This window comes from Odocoileus virginianus, chromosome 4 (assembly GCF_023699985.2).
Source record: "Odocoileus virginianus isolate 20LAN1187 ecotype Illinois chromosome 4, Ovbor_1.2, whole genome shotgun sequence".
In the NCBI taxonomy this organism is placed as follows: Eukaryota; Metazoa; Chordata; class Mammalia; order Artiodactyla; family Cervidae; genus Odocoileus; species Odocoileus virginianus.
In genome coordinates this window covers 57,915,979-57,936,498 of record NC_069677.1, presented here as the reverse complement: position 1 = coordinate 57,936,498, position 20,520 = coordinate 57,915,979, and the positions used below count along the sequence as shown (strand labels likewise).

Genomic DNA, 20,520 nt, shown 5'->3' with positions numbered 1-20,520 from the left:
GAGATTATTTGGTAGCAATTGAAGAGAAAAACAAAGCTACGTTCCTGCGTGCTTATGTAAACTGGAGAAGTAAAAGGACTGAAAACTCCCGAGTGTGTATCCGGATGGTCGGACATGACGTGGAAGCACCCTTCAGCGAAACCTTCAGAGACCAGATGTCTATTGTGGAAATGCCGCTTTCTGAGGCCCCCCTTTGCATTTCCTGCTGCCCTGTGAAAGGAGACCTTCTTGTTGGCTGCAGCAATAATCTAGTCTTATTTAGTTTGAAGTATCAGATCATTAATGAAGAATTCTCAATTTTGGACTTTGAACGTTCTTTAGTTATCCACATAGATAACATCACCCCTGCCGAAATTTCTTTTTGTGTTGGATATGTCGCTGTCATGTCAGAATTAGAAGTCTTAATTGTAAAACTGGAGTCAGACCCCAAAAACAGAGAGAGTGTTAACCACCATCCACGTAAGACCACCAATCCCATGAAACAGGCAGAAGGTAAATAATGAATTTAGCTTACTTTCTTGTTTGGGGTATAGAGAAAAACCCTTATTTTTGTCAATCTCTGAAAGGCTCCAGTATGTATATTGCCAAGCCACATTATTTATGATGTGGTTGCTTCCCTGACAGCTCAGACGGTAAAGAATCCACCTGCAATGTGGGTGACCTGGGTTCAATCCCTCAGTTGGGAAGATCCCTGGAGAAAGAAATGGCAACCCCATCCAGTATTCTGGCCTGGAGAATTCCATGGACAGAGGAGCGTGTCAGGCTACAGTCCACAGGGTCGCGAAGGGTTGGACATGACTGAGTGACTTTCACACACATAGATGTTCCTAATACGTGGGACTTGGGTTTTTGATCTGGCTGTCCATGTCTTATCCTGTAGCATGTGATGTATTCTGTAGCATATAAATGTATTTCAACATATATTTGTCATTGAAAATAATGAAACATCTACTGCTAGAGGAGCAGTTTCTAGTTCCAGTCCTCATATTTGCTAATTGAATGACCTTGGGTTAGGAACACCATCTCTGAGTTTCTGTTTCCTTATGTATAAAGTGGGGATGATGATCATGTCCTGTTTTACTTTGTCAGTTGTGAGGAAAGAATGATTAAGTGCTAAGACATTTCAAAACCATGGTGCCTTATAAATACATGAGATGTGTGTGTATAAATACTATAATTGGTAGAGGGATGTGGTGAAATCTAATTGGCATTTGAAAATTACTTGGAGTTACTACATAATTTTCTTCAATTTTATTTTTTAAGACACCAGTAATGACACTTCACAGCTTGAGTCAGATGATTTTGTTATCTGCCAAAAGCCCATGGAACTTCTTGGTGAAAAAAGCAAACAGTCGGGAATATCTGTTACATTGGAGTCAACAGGATTAGCTGATGAAAAAATAAAATATTTCCATGTTCGGCACCTGCTTTATAGGTACTAGATGGCTTTTTATTCACCAGCAGTTACTATATCTTTACCTGCTTAACGCAGTGGAGATTAGATCTCCTCTCCTCTGTCTCTCTTTAAATTCGCAGGCGTTTCGCTCCGGATATTTCTTCGTGTCTCTTGTCTGATGACGTCAGGTTGCACTCACTCCAGCTTCTACCCATTTTCCAAACAGGTAAGTATGAGAGTGCTGCAGTGCAGTGAGCTGGAAGGCACCAGGCGGAGCGGGGAGTCCGATGTGAGCAACAGGTTAGGCTTTTCTGGGTTTCCCTGTGGCCTCAGACGGATTCCTTAGCAAGTAACAGTGAGCCCACAAGATGGAAATCATGTCTGCTGGGAGAAGCCATGGAGAGGAGATGACTGACAAAACCCATTTCTCTTTTTGAAATGGTCAGTAGGCCCCCGAAGGAAAATCAGGGCCCTGTTACAGCTGAGGTTCATCTGGGTTCCAGCTGGGTCATTTGCCAGAGCTGCTAATGATGGCCTTGTGAGCCAGATGGGAAAATGTGGGCTGGATGGAAGTTCACTTAAGAGCAGTGGTTTTTAGCCTCTGTGCACATTGGCCTTCCTTGGATGCTTTTTAAAAAACTGATGCTCAGACTCAACATACTGGGCCATGCTGTGCAGCACATGGGAATCTTAGTTCCCCAGTCAGGGGTCAAACCTGTGCCCCCTTCCCTGGGAGCATAGAGTCTTAACCACTGGATGGCCAGGGAACTCCCCATGCTGGAGATTCTGACTTAATTGGTCAACTGACGCCTGAGCATCAGTATATATATATATTTTTAACTTTTTAAAAGATAGTTTAATTTAAAATTAAATTTTAAATCCCATTGTATGGCATGTGGGATCTTAGTTCCCTGACTAGGGATCGAACCTGTGCCCCCTGCAGTGGAAGCACAGAGTCTTAACCACTGGACCACCAGGAAAGTCCCAGGGCATCAGTATTTTTTAAACCTCCTGGGCAACCCAGATTAAGAATCATTATTGAATTCTATACTTAGTGCTGGCCTGCTTCGCATCTTTAGGTGTTGGCTAGGGAAAGGTATAAATATTACTCTGATTAAACTTATGCATGTATTTTTTTTTTCTTTTTTGTAGTGAATGTGTATTGAGTATCTACTATGTTGGGTCTTGTGCTGAATACTAGGGCTCCTGTAATGAGCAAAAGTAGGCAAAGTCCTTGCACTCATGGAGCTTACTGTCTTGTGGGAGGAAGCACGCGTGAGTGGAATGAACATTAGAAGGCGTGTACAATTACACACTGGTGGGAGTGCCCTGTGAGAGAAGAATCCTGCCCTGAGCATGTGTAACAAAGGATCCTGAACCTCACTGGGGGTCGGGGAAGGCTTCCTGAGAAAGAGGACCCGAAGAGTGAATGGGGCTGATGGGTGGGCAGGCTTGGTTGTGGCCAGTGGAGCGTCTTTGCGTGAGGAACTGAAAGAAGCCTGGGAGAGGGAGGTGTAACAAGGCAGGAGACCAGAGGGCCCGCAGCCACCGTGGGGCCGGCTCTCCTCCAGGGTCTCCTTCGAGGCAGGCGACCAGAGGGCCCGCAGCCACCTTAGGGGGCCGCCTCTCCTCCAGGGTGTCCTGCGAGGCAGGCGACCAGAGGGCCCGCAGCCACCTTAGGGGGCCGCCTCTCCTCCAGGGTGTCCTGCGAGGCAGGAGACCAGAGGGCCCGCAGCCCCCGTGGGGCCGGCTCTCCCCCAGGGTCTCCTGAGGCAGGAGACCAGAGGGCCCGCAGCCCCCGTGGGGCCGGCTCTCCTCCAGGGTCTCCTGAGGCAGGAGACCAGAGGGCCCGCAGCCCCCGTGGGGCTGGCTCTCCTCCAGGGTCTCCTGAGGCAGGAGACCAGAGGGCCCGCAGCCACCTTAGGGGGCCGCCTCTCCTCCAGGGTGTCCTGCGAGGCAGGAGACCAGAGGGCCCGCAGCCACCTTAGGGGGCCGCCTCTCCTCCAGGGTGTCCTGCGAGGCAGGAGACCAGAGGGCCCGCAGCCACCTTAGGGGGCCGCCTCTCCTCCAGGGTGTCCTGCGAGGCAGGAGACCAGAGGGCCCGCAGCCACCTTAGGGGGCCGGCTCTCCTCCAGGGTGTCCTGCGAGGCAGGAGACCAGAGGGCCCGCAGCCCCCGTGGGGCCGGCTCTCCTCCAGGGTCTCCTGAGGCAGGAGACCAGAGGGCCCGCAGCCCCCGTGGGGCTGGCTCTCCCCCAGGGTCTCCTGAGGCAGGAGACCAGAGGGCCCACAGCCCCCGTGGGGATGGCTCTCCCCCAGGGGTCTCCTGAGGCAGGAGACCAGAGGGCCCGCGGCCCCCGTGGGGCCGGCTCTCCCCCAGGGTCTCCTGAGGCAGGAGACCAGAGGGCCCGCAGCCACCTTAGGGGGCTGGCTCTCCTCCAGGGTCTCCTGAAGCACCGGAACAAAACCCAGATCCTCTCCACGGCCTGCATCACCCTGACCCTGAGCTCTTTTTGTCCGCTCAGCCTCTTATGTTTGTCCAGCCACTTGGCTTTTCTCTGATGCTAGGTTACACCAGGCTCAGTCTGGTCTAAGATCTACTGGTTACTCTTCCAGTGCTCAGAGCAGAGTACTTCCCTCAGAGCTGGCAAGACTGGTGTCTTCTGCTCACAACTCGAGTAGCTCCTCGCCGCAGAGGACTTCCCAGACTTCTCAGTTGAAGCCGCTCCCTCCCCGCACATGGCAGCGTTCATTCTCCGCCCCAGTCCCCCTCACCAGAATGAGTGCAGTTACGCTGCCCTGCGCACTGGGGTACCCCCGGAACCCAGAGCAGTGCTATGTTATAGGTGCCTGATGGATGTTTACTCAGTGGACGGATGCGGCGTTGGGCAGTGCCCATGTGAGCTGGGCCCTGATGGATGCGTAAAAGTTCTAGAAGGTGAAAAAAAAAAATTTTTTCTTTTTTTTTAGAAGATGGAGATTCTGGTAAGATACTACCTCAGGGAAAGCAACATGTGCAAGGTGAAAGATCATCATGTATGTTTGGAGATAAGTGAGCGGCTCTCTTTGTGATTAGAGCACAGATGTGTGTAGGAAAGAACAAGAAGTAGAAACTGGATCAGTTGTTTTATGCCAGTTGTGGAGAGTGTAGTAATTGGATTTTCATCTTTATTTTTTTGTAGGTTCTCATTAGTTATCTCTTTTATACATTCTTCTGTTATTAATGTGTCCTTGAAGGGCATCAATCAGAGCTATTTTTTTTTAAAAAAAACACTGATTATGAAAAGTTTCAGGCACACAGATACAGAAAAATAGTACAGTGGCCCCCGAGGTCCCCATCACACCGCTTCAGCGGTGTTGCCTCGTAATCACCCCCTGCCCCCTGTCAGATTGTTTTGATGCAAATCCCAGAGTTTATACCTTTTCATTTATAAATATTTCAGCATATGTTTCTAAAGGCAAGGGATTCTTTTATTTAAGCAAAAACCCCAAATGTCATTTCACGTTTTTAAGAAATGACTTGATATCATCCAATCCCCACCAGTTACTCAAATGTCCCTGATTGTCTAAATATTTTTCTCTGCAATTTATCAGATTCCAAGTGAGGTTCTATACCTGCACTTGGCTCCTGTGTCTTTTGTCTCTCTGTTATACAGGCTCTGCCTTCCTCTCTCTTTTCTCTTTGTGGTTTAGTTAGCAGGAAACTGGACTGTTAGTGCAGAATTTCCCACAATCTGAATTTTGCTGACTGACTCCCCGCAGTGTCATTTAATATCGTCCTATATGCCCTGTGTTTCCCTGTGATCTAAAGCTGTACTGTTCAGTATGGTATCCATTTGTCAGTGTTGCTATTTGAGCACCTTGAAGTGTGACTAGTCTAAATTAAGATATGGTTTAAGTGTAAAATTCATACTAGGTCTTAAAGACTTAGTACAACAAAAAAGAATATAAACTGTCTCATTAATTTTTTATTGATTATGTATCAAAATGATAATATTTTGGATATGTTGGGTTAATATATTTTTAAAAATCTTGCCCGTTTTTATTTTTTTAGAGAGCAATTACTAGAAAACCTTGCATCACATATATGGCCCACATTTTATTTCTATTGACAGTGCTGGTCAAAGACTTGATCAGATAATGGTGATGATCATTTTTTTTTTCTTTTTTTGGTAATGCAAGTAGTCTTGAGTTATCTTGGAAGTAGGTCGTATCAGGTTGGCTCTTTTTGTGATGTTAACAACTATTGATGATGATTACCTAGATCTGTTAATTTACTAAGGGTTTCAAAATGGTGATATTCTAATTATATCACTTTTTTCATTTTTTTACTGGCATTCTTATACAAGCACCTTAGCAACTCTTTGGTTATCTGTTTATAGATGTTTTTGCACAGAAAAGTAAAAATATTGGTTCCTTTTTTTTACTGGTTTTGTGGTTTGTTGTTTTTTTTGCACACAGGGTCTCTTACTTCTGATAGAAAAAGTTCATCTCGGGAAAAAGTGTTGCTGAGTCTCTTCTGTTTTTTCTCATTACCTCATGTGGGCTACCTGTACATGGTTGTCAAATCTGTTGAATTAATGTCGGTCTACCAATATCCCGAGAAATCTCAGCAGGCAGTGCTTACCCCACAGTTCCTGCATGTCATCACGAGGTACGTCCAGTCCCTTGCTGGCTTTTGAGTCACTTGTTTCTCTGTAAATCCCTGAGGTGCTTCCTAAATCTTTAGATGGAAATTATGTGAACCAGTGGAGAGCACTCTGAATTAATGATATGCACCTGGGGTTTATTTATTTATTTATTTCGTTTTAAATAATGGCTCATAACGGCCTTTTCAACGTCAGAGGTTTAAATTCTGGTTTTGCCTTTGTTTTGTTTTCTTAAACTGGATGGGGATCTTTCTGAGAACGGGTAAGGTTCTCCATGAGGGAAGATGTTCACAGGGAATTCCAATGAAAAGTCAGTGGGGGCTCTTGACAACAGTCAGGGCATCTCTTCAGTTTTAGAGTTCCTAAATTTTGTTTTCACTGCTGTCACATCTTTTCTGTGTGAGTCGAGTTCATTGATATGCTTTAGGACTGTAAAGGGTTCAGAAGGCCTGCCTGATTCCGCCCTCTGAGTAGTGTAGATGGGGAGAGAGTCCAGAGGTCGGGGCTGGTCCGGGTCGTGTGGCCCATCGCTGGTGGGTCTTCTGAGTTGCCTTATCCTCCTGGTAAGCTGGCATGTGAACTGGGTTCCTGAATTTAATCTCATTTCCTTTTATCTCAGCAGCAAGTAAGGCTTGTGGTTTTATTTCCTGTTTTTTTGAGTTCAGGTTCCAGGCAAGGCACTGCATTGAGCCCTCCGGCCAGCCGACCATGAATAAGGCACAGCCTCTGCTTTATGCAGACAGCAACGTAAGAGGATGCGAGGCACGGACAAGGGCACAGACCCTAGGAGATTTGTGAACATGTCTTAAGGCTCCATGGAAGTGTCGTAGGCTACGGGAGGAGATTCTGACACCCACTCCCGGTGGGGGTGCTCCCCTCTCCCCCTCCTCTCTGGCACGGGGGAGAGGGGAGCGGTCTTTGGTCTTTTCAGTTTCCAGAGGCTTGTATAGTAATGTCCTTTAAAGTTGCTGAAACAGAGAAAAGTGGGGAAAGTAGTGCCCGAGAGGGAACTTGGGCTTTGGAAATTAAGGAATTTTTTTAGATTTTGATCAAAGAAAAGGATGTGAATAGAGCATTACTTTAGGAAAATGGATGGTGGCCACAGTGGAGGATGGCTTGAACATACTAATGAGCTATGGGGATGGTTCACTGAGGATAGTGAGGGGTTGTATTTGGGCATAGCAGTAGCAGTGAAAAGAGAAGGAAGCAAGGACAGGAGAGGATGACAGGACTTGACGTCTGGTGGGATACTGGGGATGGAGGAGACATGAGAAAACCCATCAGTTTTGAGCCTGCTTTTTTTTGCGGGGGAGGGGTATGTGTATCATTTTTAAAGTCTTTATTGAATTGGTTACAGTATTGCTTCTGTTTATGTTTTGGTTTTTTTTTTTTTTGGCTACAAGGCTTGTGAGATCTTAGCTCCCTGACCAGGATCCCTGCAGGATCGAACCTGCAGCCCCTGCATTGAAAGGTGGAAGTCTCAATCACCAGCTGCCCAGGGAAGCCCTGAGCCTGCCTTTCTGAAAGCATGGAGGCTGGTGTGGTGTGGGGCAGAAGAGAAGTGTGGTTTAGGTGTTGGAGTTTGAGGTGCTTAGGGAATATCAGAAGGAACCCTGTCAAGGTTTTTGGACACAGGCACTTACTCTGAAGTCTCCAGGTTGCTTTGCTGTGCAGAATGTAGCCTGGAGTTGTGAAAAGAGGATCGTGAAACATGAGGAGACCTGGGTCTTATTTGATTCCATTCTCCAAAGAGGACTTGGACCAACCATGGACTTTGCAGGCTCTATAGTCTTTGAAAACAAGCTGCTGGACTGCATGATTCTGGAGATTCCTTCAGAGTTTGCCTGATCTGAGCGTGTTGCCCAGCACAACCCAGGCTGCATTTCATCCTGAGATGATGATAATCAGGGAACTTAGTTCTAACTTTGGCTTTGATTGTCACCTGTCTGAACTTTGGGCAGGTCCCCGAGCCATCATTCTGTAAATAAAATAAGGGTATTGACCCAGATCCATAGTTCTTAACTAGGAGTGTGTGTCACACCAGGGGCTTTGTAGAAATATACATGTCTAGATTCAGCCCCCGTGGGCTTCCTCGGTGGCTCGGACGGAAAGGAATCCACTTACAGAGTGGGAGACCTGGGTCGGGAAGATCCCCTGGAGGAGGGCATGGCAACCCACTCCAGTTTTCTTGCCTGGAGAATCCCATGGACAGAGGAGCCTGGTGGGCTATGGTTCATGGGGTCGCAAAGTGTCTGTGCGACCGAGTGACTCAGCACAAGACAGATTCAGCCCCCAGAGATGGTGATTCGGTAGGGGCACAGTGGGGACCAGTTACGTGCTTAAAAAAAGCACTCCATAGGGTCCCTGAGGTGATCTCCTTGTTCAGAAGCAGCCTGACTAGTCAGCGTTTGATGAGTACTGGGGTGTTCCCCAGCCCGCTCATTGCTGTGTGCTCCTGGGACATCCTCCCAGCAGCGGGCATGTTGGTCCCTGGCCTCCGCTTTGCTCAGCGGCCTTTCTCCTCTTCCTCAGCAACAACCTGCAGTGTTACACGGTGCGGTGCAGTGCGGCGGCCGCGAGGGAGGAGGACCCGTATGTGGACACCACCCTGAAGGTCAGAGCTGGCTGATGACCGTGCAGCCTAAAGGTCAAACATGAGTGCTTGCAAACTCACGCTCTTGGCGTCTGAGCTGGGCGGACATTAAAGTCTTGTTTGTTCAGTTAGAGCTTTGGGATGTAAAATGGTAAGCATTTTGCAGTTCATGGTTTAGATGGTAATTTTTAAGGTTACTTTGAAAACATGTCATTCAGAATTTAGATATAATGCATGTTTTTAAAATTCGGTAAAGAATATGTATAGTGTAACTTCAGAGAGGGCACATCACAACTATAGTATACTACAGTTTTATTCATTTTGATCAGAAGTGTTGGTGGCAGTTGTATAGAGCTATTAAAACAGTTCAAAAATCTGTATATCTAAGAGCACAGAAGTGAGTGCAGTGCATTCAGATGATTTATTTACACCATTATCGGATATACTGATAATTCTTTTGTCAGTTTACAAAGCCTGCAACAAGTGTTCTGTATTTCCATAGTTTTGATCTAGTGTTAATTGATATTCTCGATCAGTAATCTCGTTTTTAGTGAGAAGTAATCTGCTTAGTCTCTGAAAAGCTTTTGACCGCCAAATAGACAATTTTATGATGAAATTCTCTATTTTCTGCCCTTGAATTTCTGTTCTCAGAAATACACTGATGATTTGCATCATGTTCATCGTGTGCAATCTCACCTCTGAGATGAGTGTTTGTTACGCACATCCACGCTTCAGGGAACCCCCACATCATGATGGCCTCTGTTCACTCAGTATTGTCCGTCTGGCACCCGGAACACCTCTTTTTGGAGGACCGAGTGTCCGGTGATGCTGGTGTATGGTGCTTAATGTGTCTGAGACACTTCCCCACCATCGCTGTCGCCCACACTGTGTGCTGCCTTTTTCTGGAAATCACATCCAAGTTCTCTGTTCTTCTGTGGGCTGCCTGTCACCTTCTGCTGCTGACAGGCTCACTGCCTACCTTCAGCCTCTTGGGAAGCTGGAATCCCAGCTTTCCCATGCCCTTCTGTCTGGGTTTAAGATACACACATAGCCTTTTCAAGAGATTATTTTAAAAATAATGGTTATGTCCCTAGTACCCAAGGCAAGGTGACTGACTCTTTGTCTCTTGCCTCCTCTCTCTCCACCCCATCTTGCCTTGTGTTTTATTTTAAACTTCAGGAAGACCGAGGCTTGTGGAGGTAGTGATGGTGGGGTGAGGGGTACCTAACAGATTGAGGAGCGTCAGTTTGCATTTGAAAACAAATCTCAGCTCCAGGCCTTCTCACAGTCTCATGAAACCAGAAGGAAGAAGCACAGAAGAGGGAAAGGGAGAAAAGAGGGGAGATGGGCAGCTAGTAGCGGACGCTGCCCCTGAGGCTGGTCCCTGGAGGTGGCAGAGGGAAGGACAGTGATGCTCACCCCTCCTGGCCTCCCCTTCCCTGCAGTTCCAGCACCCTGAAATCCCAGACGCCCCCGGACGAGCACACTGTCGTTTTGCTCCCTTGCTGACTCAGGCTTTGGAAGCTGTGGTGTCTGAGGAAGGTTTCACAACCTCAGAGAGGCCCATAATGCACACTATCTTTATTTCCCTTTCCCCTGAAACTCTGGCTCAGCATCACCAAGGCCACCTTAACTGTTCATAGGAACAACAAAAACAGATGGCGGGTCGTCCCCAGGCACTTTGTACAAAAGGGACAAGGAAGATGACCTTGGAATCGAAACCCCACTAGTGGAGGAGACAGGTAGACCTGGCAGCCCCGTTTTGTGGGTCCCAGGAAGAGCGCCTTGGTTAGCTTCTTATCCGTGCCGCTTGGGTGACTGTTTCCTTCAAGGGCAGGGGGCTGTCTGCTGGGCCAGGCTTTCCTCCAGTTGGCCTCGCAAGCTCCAGCCTGTGAGCCATTCCAGGCGGTGTTCGTACCTGCAGAGCTCACGGGCCATTTGAATGTGCCTGCACTTCTGCACACCCGTCCACTGAGAAACCTTTCTGTGTATTTTACGAGCAGTAGAATGCCCTTTTATAGTGTCTGATTCTGACTAAAAGCCCATTTAAAGGCACCACCTGAGCCAGCCCACTGTTAGTGGGGAATTCCTGGGTGGCAGTAACTGGCTCAGGGCAGGGCTCCGGGGGGCTCTCTGCTTTCATCAGGTCAGTGTCAGCACAGACAGAGGACCTCTTTGGTGGGCACATGAATGAGCTAGTTGGTTATATAGTTTAGATAAGATAGCCTCTTGCTCTGATAAGAGTAGGAGTTTGGATTGAGTAGCGGGGAGAGACTGAAAAGGGGAGATTGTATCCAATAGATTGATTTTTTAAGTTTTTGAAGTTCATGCACTTCATTCCTTGGCTTAATTTGTGAATTTTTCCTTACTAGGCTTGCCCACCTATCAGTATGGATGTCTGTGCTTTAAGAATACAGCTTTTCATAGGCTTGAAAGCCATCTGTCATTTTAAAAACCACGTTGTACTTCTGACCAAGGCGGACCCTGAAACTGTTCCGGAGAGAAGAGAGTCACCCAAGAGGTTTCTGTAAGCATGCCCATCACCCCCAGACATCCTTGCCAGAGTTTCTGGAATGAATTGTGTTACTGATATATTCTGTGTACATCTTCACTAATCTTTTCATAAATCAAAAATTTAAATGATCAGATGGGTTTTATAGGTGTTCTTTTTCCAGAGTAAGAAAAGAAACTTTTAATATTCTCTATAATATCCTTTGTAATTGACTGTGAGCTTTTAGAAGAAAATAAATTATAAAAATGTTTCAGTAAAAATCTGTGGTATTGTACAAGAATTTAAAGGACATGTTTTTCTGTGTAATTAATGAGCGAGATCGAGCTTCTTAGGCTAATCCAAACTACAGGGCTCTTTGTTATTTTTCTTCCTTGACCTTTCAGTGACTATATTTTTATCCAGAGTTTTTTTTTTTTTTTTTTCTGGTATTTCAACTTGAAAAGAAATTAACTAATGCATTTCTTACCTAAAAACACATTCATGATGTATAAATTATATGTTAAGCTACCTTAAGATAAAAGTGCATTCTTCTAAGCTCAGGTTAGTTCTAACTTCAGTTTTCTGCTTTCACGTTGTCTGGGATAAAATGGTTAATTCCAAAGTGGTTATGCTTCTAGTCCATGTCTCCTATACTGTGAGTTTAGTGGTGGGGAATGCAATCTAATTTGAACATTCCTCTATGGAAAATTTAAGTAGGAGAGAAATCTGTTGGGGGCAGGGGGCGAGGAACATAGAGTGTATTTCAAGTCAAACACTGTAGTTTTGCATTTTTTAATTATTTGTGTCTGCGCTCTGTTCCACCAGCAGGAATAACCAGGTTTCCATGAGTAACTGGTCCTCAGAGTGTGCACAAAGTGGTCTAAAATTGACTGATCCTAAAAGCTTTCTGGCAAGAGGAAAAATAACTTGTAATCTTATACATTTGATGTCTTAAAAGTATTATATTTTTTATTTGGTTTAAAAAATTTAATTTATTTGAAAATTCATTTGGCCAAAACTTTGTGTTTTATTTTTTATATTTTTTTATTAATTAATTAATTTTACTTTACAATATTGTAGTGGTTTTGTCATACATTGACTTGAATCCGCCACAGGTGTACATGTGTTCGCCATCCTGAACCCCCCTCCCAGCTCCCTCCCAATCCCATCCCTCTGGGTCATCCCAGTGCACCAGCCCTGAGCACCCTGTCTCATGCATCCAACCTGGACTGGCGATTTGTTTCACATATGATAATATACATGTTTCAGTGCCATTCTCCCATATCATCCCGCCCTTGCCCTCTCCCACAGAGTCCAAAAGACTGTTCAATACATCTGTGTCTCTCTTGCTGTCTCGCATACAGGGTTATCGTTACCATCTTTCTAAATTCCACATATATGCGTTGCTGCTGCTAAGTCACTTCAGTTGTGTCCAACTCTGTGCGACCCCATTGACGGCAGCCCACCAGGATACTGTATTGGTGTTTTTCTTTCAGGCTTACTTCACTCTGTATAATAGGCTCCAGTTTCATCCCCCTCATTAGAACCGAAAAGACTGCATACTACAGAAAATGCTTCACACAGTGAAAGCAGGAAATAAGATAGTGCTTTAAGTTGACTTACAGTTCTGTGTTTTATGTTTTCCCAGCAGCCCTGGCCTCATGAAGGCCACATGCTGGGGAGAACCAGGTTGCAGGGATTTTCACAGCCAAGTCTCTGCTCTTTCTGAGAGGTCCTGCCTGTTCTTTGAGCTTATTGCCCATTTAAGAATACTTGTGGACCAGTCCACGGGAGTGTAGTACATACAACATTGTGTAGTACGTCCAACATGGTGTTGTACACTGATGTTCTCTCAAAATCTACTGTGTAGTTAAAGCACCAAAGAAAATACTAAATGAAAATGGTGTCATAGTTACAGTATTTTAGGTATCTGGTATTTACCATTTAAAATTGCCATTTATTAATAATATGTCTTGTTTTATAATTCTTGTCCTTTGTTTTGCTTTTAGTTCTAGAAAAGGTACCAGTGTTAATCCCAAAACACCTCCTGTAGCTGAAGCTGGGTGGAATTTGTATATTGTGAATACGATCTCACCAGTGCAACTATACAAAGAAATGGTACTCCTTTCAGACTTCTTATTTGTAGAAATTTAGAGTCTAATTGATTGCTAGAAATTGATTCTAAGCATCATAGATTCAGAATGCCACAGCCAGCCAGCTTCAAGGCTCTTACAGAGGAGTATATATCTTCACCTTCTTGTTTTCACAGCTCGTGACATTTGAGGATCTAAGAGAAATTCCCATGACTAAAATAAGACTCCCTTATCCATACCCACTCTCCTATGGGAATTGATTAGCCAGTCTAAACATAAATAGCCTTCGACCTTTACTTTGAACCCTGGCAAGAGAATCATGAAATGGAGCGGAAAGAAATCTCAGATCACATGTCTGCGTCTCACACTTCTTTGAAATGTTAATAGATGGTCCTAGCGCACCGCAGCACTTGTAGCTTTGTCCTGTGGGTATCTTTATTCTTTTTCTAAGAGTGACAGCTGTATATCCATCCCTGATGATTTTTATAAACTATTTTGAAATAATTTCAAATCTACAGAAAAGTTGCAAGAATAAGAATAGTACAAATAAAGTCAGTATATTCCCCACATAGATTTGCCCGTAGTCAACATAGTCAACATTATACCCTCTATGCTTCTGTCTCTCTCTCTCTCCTTTGTTTTTGATGTCAGATCTTATTTATTTGTGACTCTTAGACCATCTCATTTTTGACTGGGTTCAGACTCAGAAGTAAACGTTCTCAGGGAGGACAGCCTCCATCTCTTTCTCTCTCTCTTTTCAAACATTTTTATTTATTTTACTTTCGGCCGTGCTGGGTCTTCTATGCTGTGCGGCTTTTCTCCAGTCGCAGCGAGCAGGGGCTGCTCGAGTTGGGGTGCACGGGCTTCCCGTTGCGGTGGCGGCCCTCGTGGAGCTCGGGCTCTCGGGCACGCAGGCCTCAGTGCTTGCGGCTCGTGGGCTCAGTGGTGGCGGAACACGGGCTCGCGAGCACAGGCTCAGCAGCTGTGCGCAGGCCTAGTTGTCCTCCAGCGTGTGGCGTCTTCCTGGATCAGGGACCGAACCCGCGTCTCCCGTGTTGGCAAGTGGATTCCTTCCCACTCAGCCACCTGGGAAGCCCAGCCTCTGTCTCTTGACAAGCTGTTGCCGGTGTTTTTCTCTGGCCTCCTTCATTCCCTTGGCCAGAAGCTTAGGCCATTCTGCAGCCTCTTCCTTTATTTCTCAGCACACTGTTTCTTTGGAGCCGCACACCCACGTCTGTGCTGCGGAACACGCGGAGTAATGGGACAATGAATCTCGAGTGCTCTGGTCCTTGGTGCTTTCCCTTCTTTGTTTAGGGGCTTTCTTACAACACACTGGCGGACTTCATTTTCTTGGGAGAGACTGGAAAGTTTCCGCGTTCTTCTAGCTCTTTTGGTCCCCAGGCAATGAGGCACAGTCGTATCAGGGAGTCCAGGGATATCCTTTTCCCTTTTTTTACAATGACCTAATTGAGAACAGTCAGGTTAGCATCCACCATGCAACCCCATCAGATTTGCACTTTCTTTCTCCAGTCCTCCTTGGTCTGTAACAGAAATTCCCCTTACTCTGTAGCAGGCAGACTCAGCCACGGGTCAGGACACCTTGCTTCATGGGGAAACCCTGTTTATCATTCCCAGCACTGACTGGGTCCACATAGCCCTTCCATTCTTCACCCAGAGCCTCACCAGCAACTTCTGTGGCCGTAAGCTTCTCACAGAAGGTACAAAATTTTTGTTCATCATCCACTTCAGTGAGCTTCTGGAAACCAGTGACCGGAAAGATGTTCAACTTCATTCTGAAGCCTCTCTCTCCCTTTTTGCACTCTTGTACTTTCTAAATGCAAACATGCCTGCATATTTTCTTCTGACCCATTGGAACGTATATTGCATATATCCTAGCCTAATGCCCCTAAATGTTTCAATGCATGTTTCCTAAGAATTTAGATACTTGCTTATACAATTATAGCACACACATGTGTTTCAGTAAATTTAAGAATGACGCAATACTTTATCTAGTCTATGGTTCATATTCCGTTTTTGTCAATTGATTCAGTAATGGCCTAGTAGCATCTCCCCCATCCTCTGGCCCAGGATCCAGTCTAGGAATCAAGTAATGCATTTAACTGTCATGTCTCTTTAGCCTCCTTTAATCCAAAATAGGTTCATAGCCTTTGTTTTATTAAAAAAACTTCTCTTGTTTTCTTTTTGTTGTTGTTGAAGTATAGTTAATGTCCAATATTGTAAGTTACAGGTATAAACATAGTGACTCACAATTTTAAAGGTTATAGCCTATTTACAATTACTATAAAATGTTGGCTATATTCCCTCTGTGATCCAGTATATTCTTGTAGCTTATTTATTTTATATGTAGTAGTTTGTACCTCTTATTCTTACTCCATTATGTTTTCCTTCCCCCACTGGTAACCACCAGTTTGTTCTCTGTATCTGTAAGACTGTTTCTTTTTTGTTTTTTTTTTTTTTTTTCACTATCTTGTTGCGTTTTTAGATTTCACTCTTTGTTTTATAACAGATAGTTTTGAAAAATACTTCTCCTCCTCCACCTTTTAAACACTTATTTTTTCACTTCGTTTCGTTTGTTTCTTTTCTCATGATCAGGTTGAGGTTATGTGCTCCTGGCTGGGTTGCCTGCTGACTCAGACAGTAAAGAGTCTGCCTGCCACGCAGGAGACCCAGGTTCCATTCTTGGGTCGGGGGCGTCCCCTGGAGAAGGGAATGGTTACCTCCTCCAGTACTCTTGCCTGGAGAGTTCCATGGATAGAGGAGCCAGGCGGGCTGCAGTCCAGTGGGTCACAAAGAGTTGGGCCAGAACTCTCTGTAGGTGACGTTGTGTCTTTCTCAGTTTCACATGGAGAGGTGCAGGATATTCCTTTGTCCGTCACTGGTAGTGTTCACTTGGTCATCAGGTGAAGGCTTGGCCTGATTTGTCCCTGGCACTTTAGTGCTGATAATTTTATCAGCTTTGTCCTGTGTTTTCAGTCTTATTTAATTGCAAGTCTTAGACATCATCCAGATGATTTGCCTGTTGGAGTCTAAAAATACTGATTGATTCAGATGAGCTAGTGAAAGTTTTTATAAAGCCACTATGAGTTATAGAAATAGCTGTAGCAGAATCTAAGTTCACCAATTGAAACTAAGATAAAGGAAGGATGCTCAATCTGAGTTTGAGAAAGATTTAAATCTTAGAACTTTAAACATAGTTAAGTCTTTCAGATATGTTCATTAGCTGTATCAAGTGATCAAATTATTGCTGAGTTAACAGTGTCATTAGTATTATAGTACTGATTGTGCTTTCTCTGATGACTAGCGTTGTTTAACAGGAGAGTATTTACAGTCATGCATGTGATAAACTGGCTCATAGATTGTGGGGGAAAAGAAAGCCACTTTAGCTAAGCCTTATCAGATGATAAATTACCCCTTTTTATTTCTTAGGATTTAACGTGTTCAGATAGTAACTTTATAAACAACTTACAGGCCTGGGAGACCCTGGGGCGATGTCTTCAGCATCATAAACGGCTTGCCTCCCCTGTGTGTTAGGTAGACTACAGTAACGCCTATAAGACTGCAAAAACCCAGAGCTGCATCCACCTGCTCAGCGAGGCTCACCTGTTAGTGAGAGCAGCCCTGATGGACGCCAGTCAGCTGGAGCCCGGAGAAGAGGCAGAGCTTTTAGAGGCGTTTAAAGAAAGCTGTGGGCACCTTGGCGACTGCTACAGCAGGTTGGTGATGCTGCTTGGAAGCTCGTTAGGGAAGCCACCTGAGCTTCAGGTGTAACTTACCAACTCTTCCACCTCCGGCAGCTACCTGACAGATGGGAGGACACATGAGGGGCTGTGATGTGTTTATTCGTTTATTCCGCAGAACTTGCTGAGCACATCCTGTGTGCCAGGTACTGTGCTAAGCTTAGAGAGATGAGCATGACCTGTTCCCACTCAAGGACTTACAGTTTATTAGATGAGCAGTGTTTGTGTCTCCCATCAGTTAATTTAGAAATTTGAAGTTTCTTTTCAGGCCTTTGGGTGGTGGTGGGGCATGACCAGTGAAAATACCTGAGACAACTGTATTACTCATCTATTGCCTCTTAGCTTTAAGGGAGAGATCCCAGTTGGACAGTCTGTGATTTTAATCTTAGTAATCAATGGTTTTATAATGTCAGAAAAGGACACTGGGAAGACTAATGATTTCTATTTTTGAGAATGATCTTTACAATTTTTTTTTAATATAACTGTTTTAAAGGCTTACTTGAACCATGGAGTCGTTATAAATTAATGAAACGCTTTTCCTACTTAGGGTCTTCCCCTGGGGGCTCAGAGGGTAAAGAATCTGCCTGCAGTGTAGGAGACCCAGGTTCAATCCCTGGGTCAGGAAGATGCCCTGGAGAAGGGAATGGCTACCCACTCCAGTATCCTTGCCTGGAGAATTTTTTGGACAGAGGAGCCTGGTGGGCTGCAGTCCATGATGTCGCACAGAGTTGGACATGACTGAGCAACTGAGACTTTCCTGCTTATAAACACCATTATTATAGAGCCGCATTATGAATATTAAAATTCACTTCTTCCTCTGATTTTATTATGAGCAAGCAAAAAGAAGCTACATTAATTAGAATGACTTTGCAGAACAAAACTTAGGAATCTGTTCCCGCTCCTGCTGGCCACAGAAAAGTATTTGTGTCTTCTGGAAAGCATAATCTCGTTTATTATCAAATGTGTTAGACATCCAAACTTAAAATTGACAAATCTGAGGGTTTTTTTTTTCCCCACTTCCTTCCCTTTAGGCTTGAAACCCAGCATTCCCACCTCGCCTTGCCATACTATAAGATGTCTGGTTTGTCTATGGCGGAAGTTTTGGCCCGGGTGGACTGGGCAGTAGACGATGGATCACAGAAATACGAGCGGGGATTAATCTTCTATATTAATCATTCACTCTCTGAAAACCTGGATGAAGAATTAAGTGAAGTGAATACAGCTTCCTGCTTAGTTTGATCTAATATTTTTAACTTTTCACTTTAGCTGTTTATGCACTTCTGTTTAAAAAGTGAAGTCTTTTCATTCATAGTATAGTCTTTTTTTTTTTTTTTCCTAAAAGTAACTAGGGTGCACTTTTCTTCATTAATAATACTCATAGGATAACAGCTGGAAAAAGAACTTAGAATCACCTTCTCATACTTTCTGGCCGCATAGACAGGGAGACGTGGTCCACTGTGGTCGAGGTGTGGTCCACTGCGTGTGTGACGGTGGCATGTCTCTAGAAGAATGGCGGAGAGCCCGGGCCTTGCCCGCCTTCTCATCCGCAGCCCTTTTCAAAACCCTCGTTGCCCCTCTCTCCAGGTGTCTGAAGCTGTTCTATAAAGTCCTGGCCCAGCGGCCTTCAGACATCTCTGAGGATTGCTTTTAGCCCCCCCTGTATTTCTTTACCTCTCGGTTGGTCTGGGTCTTCGTCCCTGTTGAGGCTTTCTCTCGCTGCGCTGTGCGGAGGCTGTGCTTTGCGGTGGTACGTGGCTTCTCGTGGTTTCTCCTGGGTGCCTGGGCTCCAGGAGTTGCAGCTCTTGGGCTCCGGAGCGCGGGCTTTTCGTTGCTCCCAGCATGTGGGGTCTTCCCAGACCAGGGATTGAACCTGTGGCTTCTGAGTTGGCAGGTGGATTCTTGTCTGCTGTACCACCAGGGAAGTCCTCCCCTTCGTGTACTTTTAAATAGTTGAATGCAAATATGCAGAGTTGGGTATTGTGATTCCAAATGTTTTAAGGTTTTAAGAGAAATGAAATTTTCTCCTATAAGTAGTAAGTATATTTTGTGTATTAAATATAAGTATATTTTGTACTAAGTAGTAATTTTTTATAACAGACTTTTGAGTGGAATTTAATCCAGTATTTGTTTTCTCCTTCTGAGCACCTGTTAGTATTAGAAATACTGGCCACAACCTGGTACAAAGAGATCACTTTAGGTCACCTCAGATCTCCCAGGCTATCATCATCAACTCTCTTTTTAAATCAAAACATAGTACATTTTATATTAATTGGAATGTTGTATCTTGCTTTTTTATCCTTTTTTTTTTTTTGCTGATTTTGTTGCTTTCTATTGGCTGACTGACCTTTTATTTCTCGTTCAACCAAAGGAAATGTCAGCAAAAGTAGTTCAGATGTTTTATGTGGCTGAGCCAAAGCAACTGCCGCATATTCTCTGTAGTCCTTCTATGAAGAATATTGATCCTTCAACTGCCCTCAGATATTTAAGGAAGCTGGATACTTCTGGATTTTCATCCGTTTTAGTGACATTGGCCAAGGCAGCAATGGCTTTGAAAATGGGAGATCTTGACATGCACAGGAATGAAATGAAAAGCCGCTCAGAGGTATGGTGCCGTACCTAGTATTAACAGCCAGCTAATGTAGGACCCGGTGGTCTCGAGGTGTTTAGCTTTTTTCTGGCTTCTGTGTGGCTCATTTTTCCTTAGTGGTAAAGGAGAATCGACTTACTATTATATTAAAAGGAAGTGGCCCAAAGTGGGAGTGCTGGGCTTTGGATTTGGAAATGAAAAAGAATAATAAATGATAAATGGTAGCTAGGGTTATCCAAAGACTTTTCAACCTAGTGTCAGATACATGCAGAGCACAGTGCTTGGTACTGAAGAGCGCATAGGCTCTGCCCGAAGCCGACAGTGTGACCTGGCTTGAGGAGGTGTGGGGTGTGTCCCTAAAAACAGAGCAGTGATGTATATTCAAGTACAGCAAGTGGGATGTTAACCTTGAGCCTTAGGCGCCCGGCAGTTGCAGAAATAGCCTGCCCTTGGGAAGATCACAAATGACTGTGAAAGACTGGGCATTTGAATGGTGTATCGGAGAGCTGGCTTCCCCTGGAAGAGTGGCCACGGAGGGACATGGGCCGAAGAGGTTAATCGGTCCAGGAAGAGATGCAGACGTGGCATTAGTGGAGTGCTTATCTCTCAGCTGTAACCAAGAAGAGCAGGCGTTCTTTATTGCTGTTCAAATGGCACATTTTGTCATGGCGAGGAGAGCAAGTCAACACTGAGACGTCCTCTACTTTGAAGGGTAGAGTTCTAGGAAGATGAATTTTCATAATTTTGAAGAATCCTAGATAGACCTAAATTTAAAGCTGTCTATAATATATGACACTTTGATGCTTAACTATGTAATAATAGCTTCTAGGAAGACAGTTATTAATGATGTCCTTAGAATTGTCTTTGTAATTAAAAATTGAGATTACAATAAATTGTTAATGGCTTATCAGTGACTCTTGAATGCAGTACCATGTATTTCCAAGATGAATGCAAT

General features: G+C 44.7%; 1 protein-coding gene and 1 pseudogene across 12 annotated transcripts in view; one reads left to right on the top strand and one right to left on the bottom strand.

The window, feature by feature from the left end:
* The window catches only part of HPS3 (HPS3 biogenesis of lysosomal organelles complex 2 subunit 1), a 60,857-nt gene that overhangs the window by 8,509 nt on the left and 31,828 nt on the right, over positions 1 to 20,520 (top strand). For 11 of the 12 annotated variants that reach the window (XR_011487324.1, XR_011487325.1, XR_011487326.1 and 8 more), the window contains exons 2-11: positions 1 to 492; positions 1,264 to 1,435; positions 1,537 to 1,622; positions 5,856 to 6,048; positions 8,576 to 8,657; positions 11,009 to 11,163; positions 13,137 to 13,245; positions 16,773 to 16,954; positions 18,010 to 18,190; positions 19,347 to 19,580. Coding sequence is in view for 7 of the 12 variants with exons in the window: in XM_070466608.1 (XP_070322709.1) it covers positions 1 to 492; positions 1,264 to 1,435; positions 1,537 to 1,622; positions 5,856 to 6,048; positions 8,576 to 8,657; positions 11,009 to 11,163; positions 13,137 to 13,245; positions 16,773 to 16,954; positions 18,010 to 18,190; positions 19,347 to 19,580 (1,886 nt within the window). In the remaining 5 variants the exon portion in view is untranslated. The remainder of the gene's footprint in view (positions 493 to 1,263; positions 1,436 to 1,536; positions 1,623 to 5,855; positions 6,049 to 8,575; positions 8,658 to 11,008; positions 11,164 to 13,136; positions 13,246 to 16,772; positions 16,955 to 18,009; positions 18,191 to 19,346; positions 19,581 to 20,520) is intronic. The other variant, XM_020911651.2, reaches the window with a different exon arrangement.
* On the bottom strand, positions 13,902 to 15,135 carry LOC110149271 (small ribosomal subunit protein eS6-like; annotated as a pseudogene).